General features: G+C 35.8%; 1 protein-coding gene across 1 annotated transcript in view; it reads left to right on the forward strand.

Moving 5' to 3' along the window:
* The window catches only part of SV2C (synaptic vesicle glycoprotein 2C), a gene marked incomplete at both ends in the record, with an annotated part of 69,163 nt that extends 51,136 nt beyond the window's left edge, over positions 1-18,027 (forward strand). Inside the window, 8 exons of the mRNA XM_079548055.1 lie at positions 354-443; positions 4,527-4,637; positions 5,628-5,716; positions 6,459-6,623; positions 9,438-9,571; positions 11,173-11,376; positions 11,601-11,760; positions 17,844-18,027. Of these exons, the coding sequence (XP_079404181.1) occupies positions 354-443; positions 4,527-4,637; positions 5,628-5,716; positions 6,459-6,623; positions 9,438-9,571; positions 11,173-11,376; positions 11,601-11,760; positions 17,844-18,027 (1,137 nt within the window). The remainder of the gene's footprint in view (positions 1-353; positions 444-4,526; positions 4,638-5,627; positions 5,717-6,458; positions 6,624-9,437; positions 9,572-11,172; positions 11,377-11,600; positions 11,761-17,843) is intronic.
* Between the last annotated feature and the right edge of the window lie 6,304 nt (positions 18,028-24,331).

Below are 24,331 nucleotides of genomic sequence, written 5' to 3' on the forward strand. Positions count from 1 at the left end.
TGCTTTCAGCAGTCTCCAGGAACTGGACAAGGTACAACAGGCACAAACTGGAGAACAGGAATTTCCTCTGAATACAAAGTTTCTTTGAAGGTGACAGAGCACTAGAACAGGCTGCCCAGGGAGGTTGTGGAGTCTCCTTCTCTGGAGATACTCAAAACCCACCTGGACGTTTTCCTTCTCAACCTACTATAGGGAACCTGCTTTAGCAGGTGGTTTTACCAAATGATCTCCGGAGATCTTTTCCAGGCCATGCTATTCTGTGATTCTCTGATTCTCTGGTTCTGTTTACACAGTAACATTTGTCTAACAGGCAATAAGATTGTTCAGTGGCTATGCTTTCATCCAATGTTTAGATTGGAAAACATGACGAAGCTTGGATGATACTCAAGCAAATTCACGACACAAACATGCGAGCTCGTGGTCAGCCTGAGAAAGTCTTCACAGTGAGTATTATTACACATAATATTCACCACCCAGCTGGTTCATCAACCAGCCTGCTGACTATTGAGATCTTCCGTGCTTAAGCAATCAATATTATTACTCTGCATGGCAAAGCAAATAATTTGCACTGTAAATATCTAAGTATAGGAATTGAGTTCCTATGAAATCGTTATACATTCAGCAGATTTTAAGATCTCAGCCTTTGGCCGGCATGTTCTTGGGGATAATAAATGGACTCCAGTTGTAATTTCTATTATGTTTAATAATAACAATAGAAATATGTGAAAGCCTAAATCAGCTGATATTTTTTTTCTGAGAGTTTGATTTTTTTTTTCATTTTTACCAGCTAAAATAATATACTTTTAAATTCATATTCATTATTTTGAGAAATTGTTTTTGAAGATATTTAATTTTCTCAAAATATCTTGCAATATACATATTTTATTTGCAGATCTCATGATAAAGCCATACTCAAAAATGGATTGTTTCTATGTGGAGGAGAAATTATTTAGCTTTGGGTCCTTTTTATGCCACCTTCTCTATTTGTGAATAATATACATTTTTTTCTTTCTTCTCCCCACCCCAACCCTTTCCCCAAATAGAGTAGGATTAAACAGCAGAAAGCATTTTTTTACACTGAAAACCAGCCTCCTTTACCAGCTTGTATTGTACCATGGGACTGCTGGTGCTCTGTTCCCCCTCATAGCCATGTGTAAAATTTTATTCCTCTTCCAGGGCTTTCTTCTTACGTTAATGCACATATAACTCAATTAAGAAACCCTCTTGCAGGTTCTGTATTTGCAGGCAGCCTTAGGAATGACCATCTGACCATATAATTTTACTCCACCACTTGCAACTTATTGTCTTGGATATAGTCTCTGTAGCCTACATTTAACTTTTTTTCCAGAAGGAAACTCAAGAATTCAGCCTGAAGGAAGGTTGTTTAGCATATCTGTCATGTTACAGCTACTGGTACACCAGTGACCCAGCCCTAATACTCTCCAACCTAGCCTTATTTTTTTTTTTTTGTCTTTACTCACATTATACACTTAGGGTGTAATTTCACATTTTACTCATGCTAACTTGAGCTGCTTTTGAAGGTATTCTTACTCTCAAGTCACCTTTTCAGTTTCTTCTGCCAGCATGGCTATTCACCGATCCATTGCAGAGCCTGTCAGTCATAGCTTAAGTCCTACCCACCACTCAGATTATTAGGTTAGGCACAGGGAAGAAGACAGAAATGTGCTGGAGCAAAAAAATATGAGAAGTGATCAGCTGTAGTATCACATCACTATTTGGGATTTTTGCCAGTTTCTGCCTAGACCATTGAGAAAACACAATAACAAGGAGCTGATTAGAAACAGTACATTGCATGCCAGGGATACACACTGACAGAAGTCTCTACACCCCCAAACCTAGGCTTGTGGCAGTATGACTAGAAAATGCGTCTCCTCATTGGACAATTGTTAGCAATTTATTGTATTAAGCCCGCAGTGCAAAGAATTCCAGACATCCTTTGAGTCTATCTCTCTTTCTCTGTCTCTCCTTGGTTTAAATAAGAACTGGCCACCGTGACATTTTGTGTTGAAAAGTCATTCTCCTAGCTTTCCTGAGCTTCATAGTTTCATCTGGTTTAGGCCATTATTATTATATAACTTAAATGTTGGCATTTTCCTCTGCTTTCTGACAACAGTTACACCAAGCAGATAAACTTTGATGGTGTGTTTTCTACTCTAACAGCTGGTGTAACTTTAATATTTCTATAATTTTAGGGTGCTTTTTTTTTTTTTACTCGTTTTCCTGAATCAAATAAATATCATCATTTTTGAGATGCTTTTTCTTTTTTTTTTTTTTTCCACAAGTCTTGTTTATTCTTGTTACTTATTCTACTGCGGAATCTGCCTTCAAGCCTTTAAAACAGAAATGCATAAATTGATGAGCAATTGGTTTAAGAGTCAGAAATTCCAAATTAGATGTAATCTAGTTAAAAAATGTGGTACTTGTGGAAATAGCTCAAAATACTTTCAAAAATGTATTCTGAGATGAAACAGAGTTCAAATAAGTTGTTAAGGATTCATATAGATGCTTAAATTCCTCCCTGGGTTCATAAAATATGCATTACTTAGATAATTGGTTTAAAGGCTAAAGCAAAAACAAACAAATAAATGAATAAATAAAAATCATTCTACCTCAGAAACCAAAATTCTCTCCATTCTTTCACTGCTCTGTATAAAAAATCTTTTCATTTTCCTATTAATATTTTCCTGCTCAGGAAAATATTCTGTAGAATTTTAAACATTATGTATTTCTGCACATTGCTATTGAACAGAGGTTCTCTTTTCATTTAAATAGGTATTCACACCCTCCCTTCCCTCCCTCACCTCCCCCCGCCCCCCTCAATTCTTCACCCCTCACATAATGACAGCTAAATTTGCATGGTCCAGATGGACCATTGTCCGGATTCTATAGGAGCTTTTTTGTGTGTTCAAGGACCATCAAAGCCATGGGCTTTTTTTCCCTAGTCACTCATAGTGGTCTTGGACATGTATAATCCCCCCAGCCTTTACTGCTCCAAACAAATCAGGTGGCCTGGACACTGAAAAGGCTGCATCTCAGCTGCTTGCTCCAAGAGTATTATTCAAAATGCTCTTTTCACTCAGAGATGTAGCATGAAAATGTTTGAGGAAGTTTTTATGGTGCAAGGTTTTTGATAATATTAGAGGACTCAACTCTAAATCTAGACCAAGTCTTTTGCACAAAATATTTCGTAAAAACTCTAAAAAATCTAAAATCAAATAGAGACAGAATTATTGCTGTTGGAAAAGGCATGATGAGAAGGTTTCAGATTTTGGATATAATAGTTTAGCAAGACAGTGAGATTGTTTTATTTCAGAAATTAGGCTGGTTATGGGTAACGCCACTTGGTGAGCTTTGTTTTGTTTCTGTTAATGGGATGAGGCTGCTGGTCCTTCTTAAACATAATGCATCTGAAAAAGTAGTAGGCTGAAAACTAGAACCTTACCATTGATACAACAACTCTTTGATTCCCTGTAGTCCACTCTGATACATCTGCGGGTGGTGTCCTCATTTTGTTAAGAAATAGGATCTATTTTGGCTGCCAGAAACAGCAGTCGAAAATTGAATACCCCGTCTGCTGGTCTTTCCTTTCTCATATATCTGTCACTTTCCCCATTCTACTTATTTTCTTTCTATGCTTTCTATTCATCTTTATTTTAAATGAACTGTATGAATACGCTGTGTTTTGCTATTATTGGAATGACAGATCAAACTATTCTATAGTATATTCATTAGGTCAAGAAATAGATAAGACCATATTAAAAATTTTTATTTTCCTACACTTCATTATGCAAGATAAAATCAGCATTGTAAGCAGCATTACATTCTCTGTCACTGGTATTTCTGTATTTTTCCTTTATGTTTGTTCATCTTATTTCAATTTAGATGCAGAAGATAATTGCTCATAACAGCAATAACATGCACAGTTCCAGCCCATTTCACCTAATTCTTTCTCTCCTCCTCAAAAAAGGGTAATTAAAGCGCGCATCTGAAACACAGAGAGAGTTCCCTGTCTGCTACTACAGGAAATAAGAACAAGAGAAAAATGCCATTCAAGTATTAATTCTTGATATTTCAAATGCTTCTGTATCATTACTGTATAGTTAATCAATAGACCTTCAGTGATGTGTTAATGGCAAGTCAGAAAAAAATATCAAACTCTGAGCATGCTTAGCTGAAGGTTTAACTAACATTTTATCCTTCATGGCATTAGAGATACGTACAGCAAAACTTGAGCAAAACCCCACAGTAACATCTTGTTTCAATCAAAGGAAAAGGATTTCCTGCATGGTTTGAAAGTAGAGCTTTTCCAAGACCCTTCATAATGACCATTGTTATTAAAGTGTGCTTGTTCTTTCGTGTTTCCAAAACATTCCTAATCTAAGCACTGGTTTAATATCTGTTCATTTTTGGTTTATGGGATTTATTAAAACCTTCTAATATTCGTTGATATTCAATTCAGTGCTTCAAGAAAATGCAAATATTTGCTGTTCTGTTTCTATTTCTAGGTTAACAGAATTAAAACTCCGAAGCAGATAGATGAGCTCATAGAAATAGAGAGTGATACAGGAACTTGGTACAGGAGGTGTTTTGTTAGAATTCGCACAGAGCTATATGGTGTAAGTAACAACATCTCTATTTGTTATGCAATTATCTTTTATAATTAGCATTCAGAAATGAAATAAATTCTTTTGAAGTAATGCTTGCAATAACTGCAATCCTGCATTTTCCATGCAACTAGAAAAGTCAGTAACCAGTGTAAGATTCTAGTTTCCTGGGCCAGAAAAGGCATAGATGAATCACAGGTGTTCACAGTAACTTCAGAGGAGAAAAATGTTTCATTGGCCTTTACAGAAGTGATTGCTGACATTTGTTCAATCTCCACAACATAATTTGTACTGAACATACATATTAATATCTACACATGTGAAGAGGTGATACGTGATGAAAGTCTTTACCTACAAATGGTAAAGTCATGAATAACTTGTGTAAATGGATGTCAGTGAAGCCTTATAAGCAATTGAATATGCATATATTTTTAATATGTCAGATATTTTACAAGAAAACTACGTTAGAGATAATTTTAAAAGATTAATACATACGCATTGAGATCCTGCTCCAATTTTTTTTTTGTAAAATCAAAATTGTGCAGTATTGTCAAACCTTGAAATGAAAGTTGAGTGAATACTCATTAATTTAAAAAACAAAAACAAGAAAGAAAAAAAAAAAACAGAAAAAACAGTCCACATCATTGAAAATGTTAAAAGAAAGTTTTTCACAGGTGAGAAGGAAATGCTCCTGAGACATACTTATTTAAAATAGTGAATGAAGCAGCATAAAGGATAACACAGTTCTATGTAGTCAGAGAGCAACTGAATTAATGGACAAAGTGAAAAGAAACAAGAAAGGCATAGAATGTACATCACCTGGTGAAAGCCAGAGGACAGACTTGTAACAGAAATACAGCTACCAGTTCTGTATCAACAAGATCACCCACTCTCTCTGATTCCCTGAGGAAGCAAGCAAATCAGAATAAAGAAGCTTGTACCATTTAACAGAACTACTCGAAAAAACAATTTAAAATGAGTGTATTTCCTACTGCTTTTCAGATTTGGTTGACTTTCATGAGATGCTTCAACTACCCGGTAAAGGACAATACAGTCAAGCTCACAATCGTGTGGTTCACCCTGTCCTTTGGGTAAGAGCAGTTGAGATCCTGAATCGGTGTTTATGGACTTGACAGAAGAATCATCTGCATGCAAATCTCTGTCATTCGGATTTTTATTTTTTTTTTAAAGTCCTTATTCAGTAACTTTATAAAAAATGTTATTGTATAGTCTATTCTTGGTCTATACCTGACTCAGAGGATGTCTATCTTAGAACACTGGCATCTTCTGATATTGAAATCTTTCAGTATTTTTATACAGGCAATTGACAAGCACAGAAAAACTGTGATTGTCTCAACATTTTAAAAATATGAACATTGTGCCACAACTTGAAAGTAAGTTCATATTCTTCAAGTTATTTTTCAGTGAGTCTTCAGGTTAGGCTTAATTTACACACCGTTTAGAATCTCTTAGTCTGCCTGTTTGTGTCTAAAGGCAAAATTTAAAACAAACACTAGAAAAAGATTAATCTTTGCAGCTCCCACGGTCTGCAGTTTATGAAGAGCTTTATTCTTCATGTCTGGATGCCGATAGGACTTCCCAGTCTGTGTCAGGACAGGGCCTGTTGTCTGAGCCTTTCTCATCTGCCCAGCAAGAAGCAGGACAAGTAGTAACACCACCCTTTGGGACAGAAACAGGTAGAGGGGTAGGGATGGTAACAGAGAAAAGCCAAGATGTGTGGACCATGGCAGATCAGAGCTCTGGCAGCACAGCCCTACTGTGGTCCCGTTGGATCAGACCCCAGTACATAACAGCATTTTCTCTTTTTCACAGCTACAATGGCTTATCTGTCTGGTTTCCTGATGTCATTAAACACCTTCAATCAGATGAGTATGCATCCCGAGTGAAACTTTTCCGCAACGAGGAGGTTTCAAATTTTGTCTTCAACTTTACACTGGAAAATCAAATTCATAGCAGCGGAGAATACATCAATGACAGGTTTGTAGTTGTCTTAATGATAAATAAATGCATGTATTCTGGGAAGTCCAATTAATATAACATTTTCCTCTATCAACTGGTAGTTGATAGTTTTGTTAGTTTTTTGTTGTTGTTTTTTTTTTAATGTCTCTATTTTCAATCTCATACAATTTACCATAATTCATTTTTGAATAGTATGTTGGTATATAAGAAGTGCTCCTTTGTACACCTTGCTGACTCTAGTATTGGATCCCTCATGCCAACATTGCTCCCTGCCCTCCTGAAAACAGACTGAAAAGAGGACCAGAAAGCTCACATTAACAGTCTTTCTTTTCACAGTGGGATTCAAAGGTTTTCAGACCCAGCATGTGTCACAACATTGCAGGAAGAAGAGGAAGGATGTACTTTCATTAACGTTGCTATTTTTTATTTGTATTGATTTAAGATGCTTCTTTGAAAATGTGAAACATTGAGAGGATAAGATCTTAGCACAGGAAAACAGAAATTAATTACTAGTCCAAAGCAGCTCTAAAATGGGAGGACAACACTTTGGCAATGTCTTTTTTTCTTTTAAACTGAATGTATACTTATTAAAGCTCTAACTAGACTTTTATGGATACTAGGTAACTTAGAAGACAGTTAAACACAGCTGTTTTAAGTGTCTGGTTTCTCTTAAGAGATAAAGAAAACCACCTTTGATTGGTCTCCTGGATAACATGGAGATAAGCAATTATTATTTCCATATGGAAAGATATATATAAAAAATAAAAATAATGATTTCATTACTTGAGGGCTTTTCTTCTTCTTTGATAAGAATTCAGGTTTTGATACAACTTATGCATTGCAGACAAAAATGACCAGTTATCTCATTTTTAAACCAACAATTACATCCCAGTTCCTTTCCAAGAGACATCTGTTCTCCTAACAGCAAAGAACCACTTACAGTCAGTAAGTTTTAGATGTTTTGTACTCTGTCAACCAAGATCTTATTAATCTGAACTAAAAATTACTGTAAAACATTAAGTCCAGTACTAATCCACTCAAAAGCACTTGCAAGTATGCAAATTCTACAGGCATCGGACAGCTATTTGAGATTCACAAGCTATTTTGAGCAGTAAGGTGAACTCTTTTGATAGTCTTTATCCACAAATGTTTCTGTATTCCTGTCACTCTTAATTTCAGTGTTTCCTTCAGCTGGAAGATACTGTAATACTTCACTTTTTACTTCATTACATTTCTGTTTGGTTTGAATTCAGATCACTGTGATTCCATTTTTAATGTAGTCACAACATATTTCCTGTCAAAACTTGATATGTGCATCAGGAGCTTGTAGGACATGCAGTCTGTCCTTCCTATTACATCTGACTAATCTAATTGCTAAATGCTCTTTGTTCTCCTCTGATATTAAGTTAATTTTTTAAATGGAGAGTGTTATATATAAAATGCTAATGAGTTGATACTGAACACCAACCTGATTATAACCAGTGTCGGAAATGAGAAATGATAGAGTAAGTAAAACTAATCGGCTGAGAACACCTGCTTTTCTGACCAATACAGAAAGAGAATCATTAGCTAGTAATTCTTCTTCTATGATAATCATAATTAGTTCTTGCTATACATTCTTGTCAATATGTAATTCCAAAAACATCACTGCTGAGGGTGTAATTCCTACTGTTTAAAATGTAACATATTTTCTGTACTGCTGTTCCTACCGTCAGACTAATAGTAAGACAAATAATTAGCTGATCACATCAGGTTTAATTAGAACAGAATCAGATCTGTGTTTGGAAGGGTTTGCTATTTTAACAGTTCTTACTGTTAACAACAGTTAAAGATTGTTTTTTGAAGTGCTGCCACTTTGAATGAAGTCTGCCAGCAAAACTGTACATCTTTAATCGCATCTTTTTCCAGACCTCTATGTAAAATGAAGTATATTGGAAAGATGCTGCTATATTACTATAGCTGTCTTTTTTTTTAATTTTGTTACCGTGATATTAGTATTAAGAGTACAATGGAAAAGTCTTACAGTATTGTTTTAAGCCTAGTAAAGTTTAGTTAGGAAGTAACTACTAGTAAAATTATTTGCCCTTAACTTCATCTATTGATAACTTGATTGATAGTCATGATCAAAAACCAAAGGTTCAGAAGGAACAAGGATGTTCAGAAATAGAAAAAGCTGCGGACAATACATTTGTGCATGTCTTATGCAGAAAATAATTGCAGTTACGTTCACAGACAAAGCTAGGAAACCCATCCTTTCAGCTAGATATCTAGTTGTATAAAATGCCAGCATAATTGTAGTGATAATGGTAAACCAGTCTAAACCATTTTTTAAATCTTGAATGGGTACATTCTGGACTTGAGCCTCACACAGTGCTCAGTGTATTTTTCTGGAGAAGTAGAGGTTCTTTCAAAAATTCTTTCTTTCCAGCTCTTTGGTAACAACAGGTGCTTGTTTGTTCCAAGAGGCTGTGTTTCTGGTGTTTGAGATCCCAATTTATGACTGTAATGTTAAATTGCAAGTACCGTTCATTTTACAAGACTGTTGCACGAATGTCATGACATAATCTAACTATTCTCATGGAAATACTTTCACTTGTTATGGCCAGCAGCTATGTGCAGCTATGTACTTTATTAGTCCTTTTTCTGAAAGAGAGTATTCCAGAGTCAGCTAATCATTTATTACATCTCCTGAGTCTCATTAAGTAATCATTGTTTCTGGAGGTGTGATTTCTTAGAAGGATGCCTGTTAAATCTGTGTAACTGCCTCAAGTGGACCTGTTGCTGTTTCTAATCTGTGAAAGGAATCTGATACAAATTATTTGTGCTGGACAGGTTTGTCATGATGAAGTTTAAATCAGTAACCTTTGAAGATTCACTTTTTAAGAACTGTGTGTTTGAAGACATAACTTCCCTGAACACATACTTCAGGAACTGCACTTTTGTGAATACCACCTTCTACAACACAGGTATTACATGAAAAACCTGCACTCTTCATCTGCATATTCTCATTTAATTTTTATGATGTGATTATAAATTCTGAATTTCTGATAATGCACACAGGAAGCCTTCCTGTAGGGAATACAAAGCTGTAAAATCAACAGGCCTCACTAAATAGAGTAATAGTAAAAATAGTAAATAGTATCAGAAGAGAAAGGATCACACTTCCATCTGAAATACTGCAGGACTAATATGGACTCAGATAATAAACTTTTGTTTGATTTTCAACATTCCTAAAGATATTCAAGATTCCTAAAGATATCCAATCTGAAGAGAAGAAACAGGCTGCTTTAATCAGGTATTTTATTCTGGCCTAGAAGACATGAAAGTATATTGTGCCTGCTGTAGCATGGGAGAGCAAGTTCAGGATTCATACTATCTCATCATTTCCAATCTACTAAACATTCTAGGACTTGTGTGGTTTTTTTTGTTGTCCTGGGTTTTTCGTGTGTTTTTGTTTTTTTTTTTTTTTCCCCAATTTTTGTACATTATAAGTAAAAGCAGAATCTTGCCAAGAAAGCTTGTGTTCAAAGATAGACAGCAATTTTAATGCTTTTCTATAGCTCTTGTATTAGCAACAGAGTTAGGCTTCAGGACAAGCAATGCCCAGCTTTTTTCATTTGGAAGAAATGTACTCTTGAATAAGGATTTTAAGGCTGATGAGAAGAGAAGAAATAAAGGAGGAAACATAAGGAGAGACCCCTGAAATGTTATTTAAAAAAGAATGGCCTGAACCACTGCATGTACTAATGGAACTGCATTCTTATTCAGAAATACATGAAAATGTCACCAGTGTCATGGTAGAGTAGTGACCATCTGACAGATCCTAACAGGTTCTGACTGATAGCTTTCAAAATAATTAGCTAGACACAGAACTATTAAAAAATGGAAGTCAGAAATGTCTGTGGTTAGTTGTGCTTTAATTAGGAATATTTAAACAGTCTCAGCTTAGGCTGAGATTGCAGAGATCACAATTAGTCAAACAGTTTGATAAACAAAGAACTAATTGCATCACTTTGTCAGATACATTTTTAGTACATTTTCTTCAGACGAGAATGGAGCTGAAAACCAAACTGTCCTCTCAGGAATGAAAACAAGTTTAATCTGAAATCTGCATGAACATTTTCTTTTAAGAGAACTCAAAATAGTCATTATCGGCTGTTTTATCTGAGAGGTTCTCTCTGAAAGGTATGAAAAACATAGGTCTGATACCAAGCAAGACTGTGGAACAATGGAAATGATGACTGATAAAAACCTGCAGAAATCCTGTGCTTTTTATGCAAGGTCAGCCCGTTAAAGAAGGCCCAAACCAAATGTAGTCCAAACAGGATTGAACTATGTTGATATAATTGACCTAATTCAGGGTCTCCGATGACCTCTTTATGACCTTTGTGTATCTTTCTATTAAGACAAAAGGCTATCAAAATTAACAGTGGTAACTAGTGCCATTTTACGAAGCAGTAAAATCTCCTAGCTGTCATTAAGGATGTCTAGATTTGCAGTGTTTTTAATCAAAAGGTGAACATGGAGGCAACTGTTGGCTGAAAACTTTTTTTTCTTCTTTCCACAGATCTCGAGCAATATAAATTTGTTGACAGTGATTTTATAAATTGCACATTTTTTCACATCAGGACAGGATGCCAGATTTCCTTTGATGATGACTATAGTGCCTACTGGATTTATTTTGTTAATTTTCTGGGAACGTTGGCAGTGTTACCAGGGAACATTGTTTCTGCTCTTCTGATGGATAGAATTGGACGTTTAACAATGCTAGGTATGGACTTGACTTTAAAATAGGAAAAATCCCCAAGCCCAAAGCTTTTCTTACGAAGTGACATTTTCTCTTCTTAAGGATATTTCTTTATTTTTTTTAACTCAAGTATATGAGACATTTATTTTGCTACATTCTGTGAATAAAATGTTAGACAAAACGAAGAAAAGTCATTATTTCAAGTACAGTTCCACTTCAATTTCTTTTTTTTTCTGTCTCATACATAGGTGGTTCCATGGTTCTCTCTGGCATAAGCTGTTTCTTTCTGTGGTTTGGGACCAGTGAATCCATGATGATAGGTATGTTGTGCCTCTATAATGGCCTCACCATCTCAGCCTGGAACTCTCTTGATGTCATTACTGTAGAGCTGTATCCTACAGACAGAAGGTATGTAAAGATACGTGTCCTTTAACCTTGCTATCAGCAGATGAAGATAAATAGTTAAGTATGAGCTTTACAGCAATAGTGATGTTTTGGATGGATTAAAATCATATTTTGTCTTAGCAATAATAAGAAAAAAAAGATTATTTAGCTATTTGGTATGTCTTTCACAACAAATACCACCTAATCACGAAAATACTGCAAATAGGCTGGGACATTTTCCCTGTTTTTCCTTGGGGGAAAAAAAAAAAAGTAAAACTTTCTAGTTTTCTGCATCACAGCGTGTCTCTTCTCTTATCACTGTGCTATTTCTCATGTCACTCAATCGAAGTTTCAAATAAAGTGAAAAACATTTCCAGAAGTTTATAAATGCTGGGCAACTTACTGGCAAGCCTGAGTTTGTCAACACTGATGTAACTGATGTTGGCATTATCCTTTAAGGGAGAAAAACTGTAGACCAGTTGAATAGATTTTCTTTTCATTTCTATTTTTAAAGAGCATGTGCCTCTGTATAGAAGAAATTAATGTCCATTGTTGTTGTTATATCAAAACAACTACACTAGGCTACTCACGAATCCAAAACACTAAGATTTAATTGTAAACATGACTAGTTTTATTACCTCAGGGAATCTCCTTCTGCAAGAGCTTTTTAATCAGTCAAATACTAAGGTACAATTCTAATGAATATCCTTCATAGGGATATAATTATAAGTTATTTTGTTGGCATTCCTAAACATAGCAGACACAAGCATTTTCTTAAAATTAAATAAAGAAAAATAATTGGAAAACCCATCGGTATATTAGTGGAAGAAAAATAATTCATCATTGCTAGTCATGATTAGAACTATGTTACTGGTATTTATTCTAGGGTACCTGTATTAGTAGCCAGTGATTGTTTTTAATAGTTTCTGCAAGATATGGGATTGTAGTAATTTTTTCCATGTTTTTCTTTTTTAATAATCTTACATGTGTAATAATAATTGCACGGAACCCTGATTCAAAAGTACGCTGGTAGCTGAATTGTTGGGATATTTTTTGGAACAGATTAGATAGAAAGCTTATCACTTTATATTATCAGGGCAAGCAGGCTGACACAACGTGAAGATAGGTTTTCTGGTTAAATCACAACCATTTTTTACCTAGTGGAATTACAAGAAAATGAGCAATTCCAGAAGTCTGTTTCCTACCCCTGACTTTTCAAATTGAGGCAAAGGTGCTCACTGCATTGCTGTTTTACTATTCCAGTACATACCTTTTCTTTACTCTCAACCAATGAAATGATCACAAAGCAGCTGTAGCTGAAAGATGGTCTAGAAGAAAAGTGTGTAAAAGGAGGTCAGTTCATGTTAACATGCGCAGGAGACCAAACTGAGCAACCCCTGCTTTTCCTCATACTCAACTCTCTTTGGAAATCAGCGAGCTGCCAAGCTACTGGGGCTTTGCCAGTGTCATGCAGACGATTACGAAAGGTGTTTCTGAGATCATACTCCAAATAATTTACAAGAGACTGTACTGGCTTTCTAACAGATAGGGATTTGGTGAACAATTTGGAAATGGTTTTTGTGATACACAGAACATGCTTTTGTTTCCTCTTCATAACTTGCCCACAATGCAGTTCAAAGGTTGTTTCAAAATCTTAAGAGATTTGAATTCCATATGCATTCAAAATCACCTGTATCTATATTTATTTTAAATATAATGTCTGGATTTGAAGCAATTCAGTTGTTTCTTCTAAGTTTTTGATAAGTGTGTAGTTGAAGAAGGATAGAAAACAAGACTTGTGAGGAGTGGCTGAGGGGATTATGACTGTTAAGTCTGAAGAAGAGGCTTCTGTGGGGAGATGTTGCTCACCATGACTATCCAAGAGGAGGTTGCAACAAGGTGGGTGTAGGCCTCTTTTCTCCAGTGACAAGTGATAGGATGCAAGGAAACAACCTGAAGTTGTGCCAGGGAAGGTTTAGATTGGACTTTAGGAAGAATTTCTTTACAGATAAGCACTGTAACAGGCTGCCTAGAAAAGTGGTGGAGTCCCCATCCCTGGAAGTATTTAAGAGACGTGCAGACATGACGCTCAAGGGACATGGTTTAGTGGTGGGATTGGTATGTCTGGCTGAGGGTTGGACCTAATGATCTTGAAGGTCTTTTACAAGTTGGATGTTTCTATTATTTTATATTTTATGACATTGTAACATAAGTTTAGCTCGTATGTTCTTTATGAACTCTGAGTAAGATTAATATATGACATTATTTAATGTGATAGGTACTTTTCAATGCACAGATTTTAAAGCACAACAGCAACAAGAAGCCATAAATAAGCCAATTTCTAGTAAGCAAGAAAATTAGTCGAGTTGCAGTATTATCTATTATCTCGTAGGTTGTCTCATCTTGTATCTCATCTTTTGTCTTCTCTTCTTAATGGCCTGTGCTTTTCTGGATTCACCGTCAACAGATTCTGAAGTCTTTGGTCTGTTGTAACCCTCTTGAGAGCCAAACCATATTGTTCCATAGGTCTAAAAGTCCTTCTCTAAAGCAGAATTATTAAACTTCTTGTGAACAGTTTTGTGTCGAGTGAGTTTCTTCTCTTTGACAATGGAGTGATTTTCTACTCTGTTGTAAGCGTTCTGTATTTTCAGAGAGCTACTTTGAAAAGAGAGGATGCAGAAATTATGGCACTGAGGAGAAAGATAATGCTGCCAAAACTGACTTCAGATGCCAGATTTGTCGCTTGTGGGACCTGTTATTACTGTCACTTAGCATTTTAGAAGAGGGAATGGGCTCAGAGTACAACTTTCACTGTAGCTGGAAGTATTCAGCACTTCGGCGAGACAAACTTGAAGGTGCTAAGCTGAGCAGCCAGAAAATCTCAAATGCACATTAATGACTATTTAGTTAGCTTAAATGATTTGTTAGCATCATATAGAATTCTGTGGCAGAAATAGGGATTGTGTACTTTCTCCTGAGAGCGCTCAGCTACCTTATCCTTGAGACTGCTTATTCATCATACAGACCCAACCCAGCAGTGCCCCTTCCATCTTCGGTAACATGTGAGGAAAATCAAGTGTCCTTCACTACATGATTCATGTTTTATCCCTCAAGCTGTCTTTGTTCTGTGCATTGGCAGAGTGATGTGGAAAAAAAATGATGAGGTAATTATGGATTGTGCTGTAACGTGTGTGCCCAAGGGGCTTGAAGTAACATTGCATAATTTCCTAGCTCTGCCTGTAATGCAAATATGACTAGAAGGGAGTTAAAATTTTATGAAAAAGCAACATGTAGGAGATTATTATCACTTTAAAATGCAATCGTTATTCATATGACTGTTTAATGTTTTCTTGTGAATTTGGGAAGCAGTAACTTTATAAGCCAAGGCTCTGGTCCAGGAATGTACACAATAAATAAATTGAAATCTTGTATCTCCCACAAAGTAAATCAAGGTCAGATTGCATCAGATAACCAACAATTCATAGGTTTTCTAAGGCTGCCAGACATCTGGGTTTGAATCGTGGCCAGGAATATTTAAAATTCAAGATGTGCTATAAAATGATTTCATCCTGTTTTGCCTGCTTTAATACCTCTGAAAGAAGTTCATAAGAGTTCGGTCATGATTAAGAATTAAGTCACCTATCTTCAGTTCATTATATTTAGCTTTTTCTTCTCTTCTGAAGCCCTGAGAATCCATCCCAAGAGAAATAAACCCTATTCTCCAAATGCCTTAAGTCCAACTTTTTATTGTTCTCGTTGTCAGAAGAGAAGTTTTCTATTCGAGTCAAAACAGCAGTCATTAATCTACTGTAGATTCCTTGGCAGCTATTTTCTACTGCCATCCTGTGGATGTGGTTCAACTGCACTTTGCTGAAATTGAAGGGTGGTGTTTTTAAGGTAAGAAATGCAGCACCAATGCCGCTTCTTAGGCAATTGTAAGGGAAGAAGGTACATTAACTTGTTTTATTTGCACACTTACAGCATTTGCTGTAATTGGTAAGCCAGTGATATGCATTTGTGTACTGACTTTTAAAAAATCCAGAAATATTTTATCAGTAGAAAATCATCAATAGCACATTCAGAAACTCTTGTTTTCGTAATATTTGTGTATTATCAACCCCCACAAAAATGCTATGCTGAGTCTATTGTAAAGTGATTGGTAGGTTGAGCACCAGCTCTGGCAAGAAGGATATCAAATGTCCATGTTATGTATATTTAGTAGTACTCTATTACAGGAAAATTAAGTTTTGAGGTGCTCCATAAGCAATGGAAAAGTGATTTTAAACTATTTTATTTCGATAAACAAGCACCTTGTCTAAGAAGGAGCATACATGGCAACTAGGAAGCAATCTCTTTTAATCTGAAGGCTTGGATAATCCTTCTATTTTTAACTTTGGATTCTTGCCGCTTGTTATGTCGGGCTTGGGTGAAAGGAAGCTCACTGTTTTTCTTTGTCACAGCTTTCCCACCACCTGACGTAAAATACATTTGGTAAAATTCTTTTTCTCTGACACTTAGCTTTCTACCAGACCTGACGTTTTTACAGAACTTTCATATTTTTCTTTAATATTAATACTAAAATCTCTCTATTCTCTCTATCTCTTTTGTTTTTAACCTTTTCCTCTCTGTTTGTGATAAAGTCTTGGTTGGAACTTGATCTTTGAGGTCCCTTCTAACACAATCCATTCTATGATTCTATGAAGTCTTATTTGCCACATCCTTTCCTCTGCTTGTTCCTCCTTCCTATCTCCACTCTCTGTCACCCTAGAAGATGTATCAGTTGGGAGATCCTTACCTATTAGGAGCTTCTTCCCTTTCTGGACCATTTCTTCCGGGTATTCTTCTGATACTGAGCTTTGTGTGGCCTGATGGTACCAACTTGTCTGTAACTGACACTTGATAACAGGCTTTGAAAGTATACTTGCTCCAGAAGTGTGGTTCTTCACTACTTCCATTAGCACATCTCCCAGTGCTCCTTTGAACTATTTCTCCAAAAGTCTTAATCATTCCTCTTCTGAGGAGAGCATTTTGAAGGAATTGCTACAAACGTGTCCCTTGCAGGAAGATTCTCAAGCAAGACTTAAAAAATAGTGTGCTCTGAGAGATCTTGCTTGGTTGCACTGCCCTGCAGTAGCAGACATTTGTCATACATACTTCCTAGGAGTACAGACTGTGTATGAGTAGAAGATTTCCATTTCTTTACAGAGAGTCTCAGTATAATAACTAGGTAACCGTTTAGTCACTCAATCCATTAGTATTTATGTTAATATTTTCTGCTTAGACTGGAGGCATTTTTCCTTCTAATAAAAATAGCTTAATATTAACAATGTAGAGATGTCGTTTTCTAAGCTTCTATCCTCCTAAGTGCTATTATTTTGTTCCAGTGAGCACAGTGTGAGCTCCTTGTATTCCTTCTCCCTTTCACTTCTTGAGATTTGAGAAATGTTAGAGATTCTACCATTCTACCAATGATATTGTTAGAACATTTTTGTTAGGACAAGATTATTCTTGCAATTATGAATCATACGGTCATGTCATAACACATTTTATTAAAATGATAGCAGTTTGCATAATGCATTTACAGGTTGGCAACCAAATATTTAGCTCTACAAAGAAAAAGCCCTGCTGAGTTTCTCATACCATACACCTTTTTTCATAAGATTTTCAGGGTCTTCTGTCCCAAACAAGGCTTTTTTAAAGCCTCATGCTCCTTGCTCCTAAGAGGTAGCCAACCATTATTATTACAGGTCTCAGTGGCCTTTTGCAAAAGTACTCAGTGAATGTGCATACTACATATAGGAAATCCATTTCTATTCAGCTGCAGGTTTTGCTGTTGTGTAAAAGTACAAAGTCATTATTTCTCCATAGTGATTTCTGGAGGGCAAAATAAATTTGTCTCCATAAAGTGCTGCCGCAGTAGAAACAGAATTTCACACAAAAAAAGACCAGGTATAGAATCCTTGTTGGCATTACTTCTGTGTAAGGTATTGGGCCTACACTGATTTATTCCACTCAAGATTTATTTTAAAGGCTTTTAATCTTGTATGCACATGTAAATTTATCCTCTTTTTGTTTGTTTGTTTGTTTGTGTGTTTGTTTTCTTTTAGGGCAACCGGCTTTGGCTTTTTGAATGCACTATGCAAAGCAGCAGCTGTACTTGGAAACTTGATATTTGGTTCCCTTGTTGGTATCACCAAAGCAATCCCTATTCTCCTTGCTTCTACTGTTCTAGTATGTGGAGGTCTGGTAGGACTTCGACTTCCTGACACAAGAACCCAGGTGTTAATGTAACAGGGAAAAGCCATTTTCTGTTTCTTTTTTCTTTGTACAAATGTCAGGTCTCCTGTTTGGTGGTGCAAAGGCTTCAGATTATTAGTGCTTGGTTGAGTGTTCGGATGGCAGAAACCAAACACAGGTGTGTGGAGTAGCAGAAATCTAAAGACAACTCTGAAAATTTTAGATTTCTCATTCAATTGCTTGCATATTTTGCTATTTAGAACTATTTCACTTCAAACAGCAAGGCTACCTCCAAAAACTTTCAATGAAATGTCCAGGAAGATAAAAAACATATTGATAATTTGATATTTAAAATGCAAACAGTCGTTATTTCTTAAAAACACATGCTAAATTTGGCCATGGCCCTATGAGCTCTTGTAGCAGTGAAGCCATGCAAGTCAATTACTTGAGAATGTTATGTGTATCAATGCATGCAGCAGCAATCAGGAATCTGTGCAGAGTGCATTGGTACTGAAAATGCTGACCTTCAATAGCCAAGTTTATTAATAAAAATTTCTACATTTTAAGCCAGAGGCTTGCACAAAAGCGTCAGTGGCTCTTCATTGGGAAACAGCTTTAGGTAGATTCAATCTAAAGCAAAGCTTACCATCTATACCCCATATTTGTTGAGAAGAAGGCAGCAGCTGTTGTGGGGAGATGAAAGGCCCAACGTGAGTTAGGATAATGAGATTAATAAAATAAGCACTTTCACTCTTCTCTGCTAGTCCTCCAGGAAAAAAAAAATAAATAAATAAATAAAAAGAAAGAAAAAAAGTTTTCTTCTAATTTGTGGCATCTGCAGTATTTTTTCCATTTTAAAACAGAGAATGCATCTGATTGAGTGAGGTGACTCAATGCAAAAAACATTATTTACACTATTGAATCATAGAATCATAGAATCACAAGGTTGGAAAGGACCTACAGGATCATCTAGTCCAACCATGCAAGTATGCATCAAACCATGCAAATGTTGCACCAAACCGTGCAAGTATGAATCAAAGAAAAATCAAACCAATGAATTGGAAAAAGAGCAAGATGCTGTCAGAAAAGCTTATTTGGTCTTTACATTTTTCTTTGGAATTTACACTTCAAATACAAGTTTCTTTGTCAGAGAATACCACCTACTAAATTTAGTCAGGTCATAACTTCAGGGTAATCTAATTAAAATCTCTCAAAACATTTTTGTAAAATATTAAAACAAAGAAAAGCAATAATAAAAACACCTGAATTAATTTCATAGCTTATACACTCCTTCATATAACCATATACTCATGATTTTTAATATCCTAGAGATACATCAGTGTATAATGATAGTATCTCTCTGAAATGCCGTTAAGAAAAAAACAGTGTCAAGTCTGCAGGGATTGGTCATAAGACAAAATGTAAGTATGGCAAATAAATGGTAACAAAAAAGTTCCTTATAAGCCATATGCTATGAATTGTTTCAGATTGCAATAAAACCATCCCCACCAGTTCTGCTGCCCTGTAAAACGCTATCAGATCTCTTTAAAATGTTAGCATTCAAATTAAATGTAGATACAGTGGACAAAGGGAGCACATTCCCCTGATGACAGAAACTGGCTTTACTTTCAGTGAAGCTATGACCTAGCTGTATTTTTAATTTCCATAGAATAACTTTCATGTAAATCATAAGGGAAAATTTATCAGTGCTTTTTCTAATTATGTCTCACTACTTTCATTAGGTGACTGAATCATTGCCAAAGAAATTAGGCTTTCAGATAAGGTCTGTATAGTAAACTAGATTTTTCATGAGTTTTTCTTTCTCCTATGCAGGAAGTAGTAGTATTTATCCCTGCATTTTGTCAATTGTCATCTTAGTTATTTTGAAAAAGTAAGTAGAAGATGGTAAAAACGTCCAAGACCATCTATCACATTTAAAGTTTACTGCTTGATTTACAGAATATGGAAGTTTCAGTTTTGAATAAATTCTTCTGTGTTGTAACACCATAAGATGAACCCAAGATGGGGTTTCCGCTGTTAACAAATGACTAAAGAGACTAAATTAAAAAAGCAACTGAAAACTAGTGGCCATTTTTTTTTATGTTGATAATTAAAATATTGTATATCAAGAATTTTAGTAAGTTTATTTTACAATATAAACAGTCCAAATGCCCAAGATAAAATATTTTATAATTAAATCTTATTTTAACATGTCTTTTAAATTTCTAAATATATTTCAAAAAAGGAAGAATTGTGGTTCATAAAGGTAAGAATAAAAGTCTGGCCTTAGATTAGCATCTGTGGCTTTTGTCCACTAGTCGGAATCCTTACAGTACTTCAAGTCTATCCTTCCTCATAAGAATTATATTTGCTTTTGGCTGTATTACTCTGTACCATTCATTAGTTATATGTGCCCACTTCCTTGTATTTACTCTACATCTTATTTGAAATCTGAAGCCTTTGTACATGTCTGGAATGAACCTCAACAGCAGTGATAAAAAATTACATTGTTTTATTCTGCACTGTACTCTTCAAATTCTGTCCAACTGTGTGTAACACTGAAGAACATCCTGACCGTACCATATGATAATTGTGAAGGAAATGGGCCATAGGACAATAACATTCAACTTTCAAGGTTCTGGTTAAACATTAATACACTGAAATCTCATCACTTTAGAAAGTATGCTGTTTGCAGTGCTGATTCTTGTCCTAAACCTTAGCCACATCATGAGTGTATAATTAAGTCTGAATTTAGCGAAGTGAGCAGCCTGAGATCCTGTTTGGAACATATTAATAGCAGGGATAAGACAAAGAAAGTAACCAACACATGGACCTTGCTTGGTCCAGGATTAGAGTGATTGATCTGAAGTAGGAAAATGAAAAAGGAGAAGAATATATAGAAGAAAGGTGAAAAAGTAAGCAAAAGAGAAAAATTATGCAAAAGTCCACAAATATTTCCAACATACTAAACAAAACCTGAAGCTGGAATCTTCCTAGCTGGTGAGCCAGTTGGCTCAAGATTGTTGAAACTGTGTGTGAGCCAGCATGACAGCTGTTTGCACAATCGAGTGGTTTGGTCTTGAAAGCAGTGGAGATCTACTCCATGAAGACAAAATGAGTTAATGCCATTTTAAATTACGAGTACTTGATTACATACTTATAATCAACAGTTTGGAATGGAAAAAAATGATCTGGATGCAAATGTTATTTAGGTTATACACTGAACTTATTTGTCTTGTCTTTAGTGAATTTTTCTCTTTTGCAGCTTCCAAAGTGATCTCAGGTAATAAATATTGGACAGTATGAATTTTGCTTTCTTTCTAACCCCATTCATTTATATCTCATGCAAAGGGTCACGTAATGGTCTGTGTAGAATCCTGATAAACCTATAATTAAGAGGTCATGTGCATATACTTTCAAAACAGAATAAAATACCATAATGGTCACTGTTTTTAATTGTGAAAACACCAGCAAAATAGACTGAATGCATTGATTTTTGCCAGATATATTTTACTTATGTTAGTTTTTACTTATGACAAGTTGACAGAAAAGCTTAACTTAGCAGACTCCTTTTTCTTGAAAGCATGTTATTCGTTGTGTTTGTACATTTTAACCAGGCTGAATATAGTCATGTCATTTAGAAGCAAGCATTACAATATATTTCATTGACTGCTGAGTACAGACACCTAACAATGGAACTAGCTAGGAGTACGTTCTTACGGTCGCCTTCCTTCCTGCTTGAATTTAGCTGGTAACCTTCCAAAAGTGTGTTCTACAATTCTAGCCAGTGATAAAGCATTAGACCTCGTTCCTGATGGGTACATTAGTCCACTATCCTCTTAGGAAAGTAGAGCATCATGTGGCTGCTAAGTCAGTTCTTGCACTTCTCGTATAATTTGATTCCTTTCATCCCCAATTGTTTTTCTTACTAGAGCACCAACTTTAAAGAATTAAAACCCACTGCTCATGCCCTCAATTGCTTCTGACTTTTTGGTAACATTCAGTAACACAGTTTGACACACAGCTTTGGAATTTTAAACTAAGATGGAAAATGAAGTCCTTCAGAAAATCTCACTTTTTTGAAGGAACAAGACTACATATTTCTCTAGATATCTCTCCGAGACCTACAACGTATGGTTACCTATTGCAGACCAGCATCTCCAGAGATGATTTAAGATCAAATTGAAAAAAGCAGTCAGCAGTTTCTTCTTTCTGATTTACTAAGTCACTGCATTAAAGCATGAATGAGCATGAAGATCTATGTAATAATCTCACTATACTACAGTAGTTTTAAATATTGAAGGAGCAGGAAGGAGCAGGATATTCACCATGGCAACAAAAATAAAGAATGCAGGTAGCAGTAATTGATTTTTAAAAATTTAGCATCCCTTGGTTAAGAATTAGAAGAAATCATGAGGCTGGTTTCAGCACACAGATTAATTGCAGGCTGAATGAGAGTAAGTGAAAGTAAAAGAGACCTGCAGGCAGTTTTACCAGTTGATGATTTCTGTTTAATTCAAGTCCTGAGTAGAATTTCAGATGTACTGACTGTGCTAATTTCACATCACCACTTGATCCCTCTCTTGCCTCCAAACTGTATGCAAAAGCCTGCCTTTTCATGCTGTGTTTTCTGAACAAAGAACACTGAAGACTACTAATTCAGGCAAATAACTCAATATTTTACAGTGAGGTTAATGAACAAGAAGGCAGGAAATGCAGAGGAAAAACAGTCTTTCAAACTTATTTGATTCTGGAGCATGGTTACTGAACATATGTTTTCTTTCAAGACTCCGGAGGAAATGGAGCATTTCTGTTCTCACTTCTTGTGTCTTTAACCCCCTGAGTGCAAGGATTCATTTTTAATCTTCTGATTGAATTTGCAATTACATTACACAAGGGTGTAAATAAGGTCCATTCTGAGAGCTCTTCTTTCTATTAGTTCATCCTCCAGTTATCTGTGAATTCTGTTTAGGTCTGGTTTACACATTAAAAAGCTGATACTTCAGAAGATGATGGGGCAGAAAAATAGTGGAATCAAATTAAATACCAAGAATCAGTAGGGAGATTTGAAGTCTTGGGGTACAATTATTTTTATTTTTGGCAGCTGTTTTCTTTAAAGCCTACCTGCAGCTTTATAATACAGTTGTACTGAATTATTACACCACTAGAGGTGAATACACATGTGTCTGTGTGAGGATACATGCATACACACACACACAACACAGGTTGATGTAGGATCTAAGCATTACTTTCTGCATTATGCATTATTCTTGGAGCACAAATACCATTCTGTTCATTTCCTTGTGCAAAACCCTTTGCTTATCCATGCACAACATTAATCGTAAATGCCAAGATGCATCTCAGTTGGGCTTTAGCTTTCTGCCACTGGAGGAGAAATGATCTGAAAAGTAAGGTTTGACTTAGCTGTAGCCTTCCACCAGCCACACTGTGCCAAACAGCGAGACAATGCACCGTACAGAGGAACTGGTCTTGTTTCAGTGACTAGGAGAAACTCTCAGATATTTAAGCGCTTTGAGTTTTGTCTTATTCAAGTAAAAGTCTTAACAAACTTAATGGGGATCTTAACATGTTAACTTCTGTGTAACATATGAGAAAATGTCTGTGTCTTCCTGTACTGTATGCTTTTCATTGTTCCTGCATACATGCCTGATGTTGTTATAGTAATGTGGTTATTCTATTGTTTACTGTTGTTCTTATCAGCAATCTTTGACCAGCCTGGAACAGAGCCATTGCCAGGGTTTCTTTCATTTAATGATTAACATCCCCAGAGATCTACTACAATAGCATTGCAGTATAAATTAATTCCAGCTACCACCTGAGTAAATCCAGACTGAAAACTGCAGCATATGTGCACACACACTGACACAGAGCTGTGAGAGTGGGGAGAGCTCTGTCAAAAGCTCTGTCATTTACTGCATTACTCCTTCCCAGTTTTCAGAATTCTCACTCTGCCTTCTGCTTCTATGCACATGTTCTATAGAACTAAAAAACCTCTAGAGGAAAATGAATATTCCTTTCAGAGGACTTAAAAATGTGCAGTTGCCATAGGGAAGCTAACTGCTTTAATAGTGAGACAAAAACAGCACTGTTTCAAAAAGCGAACATATTAAATACTTAATTGTGTATATTGGCATGTGGGAGTTTATGTTGATGTAAGAGAAATGAGTTCATCTAGCCCTTTTTAATAAACATGCATAAAACTATTCATGTTTTAAAAGCCTAGCTTTTCCCTGTGAGTGCAGTGTTCCCCCAAAAATAACAGTGCTTTTAATAGCATCCAATGGTGCATGTCTAATGTGTCAAATAACTTATTTCAGCCATTTTTGAAAGAATGTGA

The sequence above is a fragment of the Tetrao urogallus genome, assembly GCF_951394365.1.
Source record: "Tetrao urogallus genome assembly, chromosome: Z".
Taxonomy (NCBI): Eukaryota; Metazoa; Chordata; class Aves; order Galliformes; family Phasianidae; genus Tetrao; species Tetrao urogallus.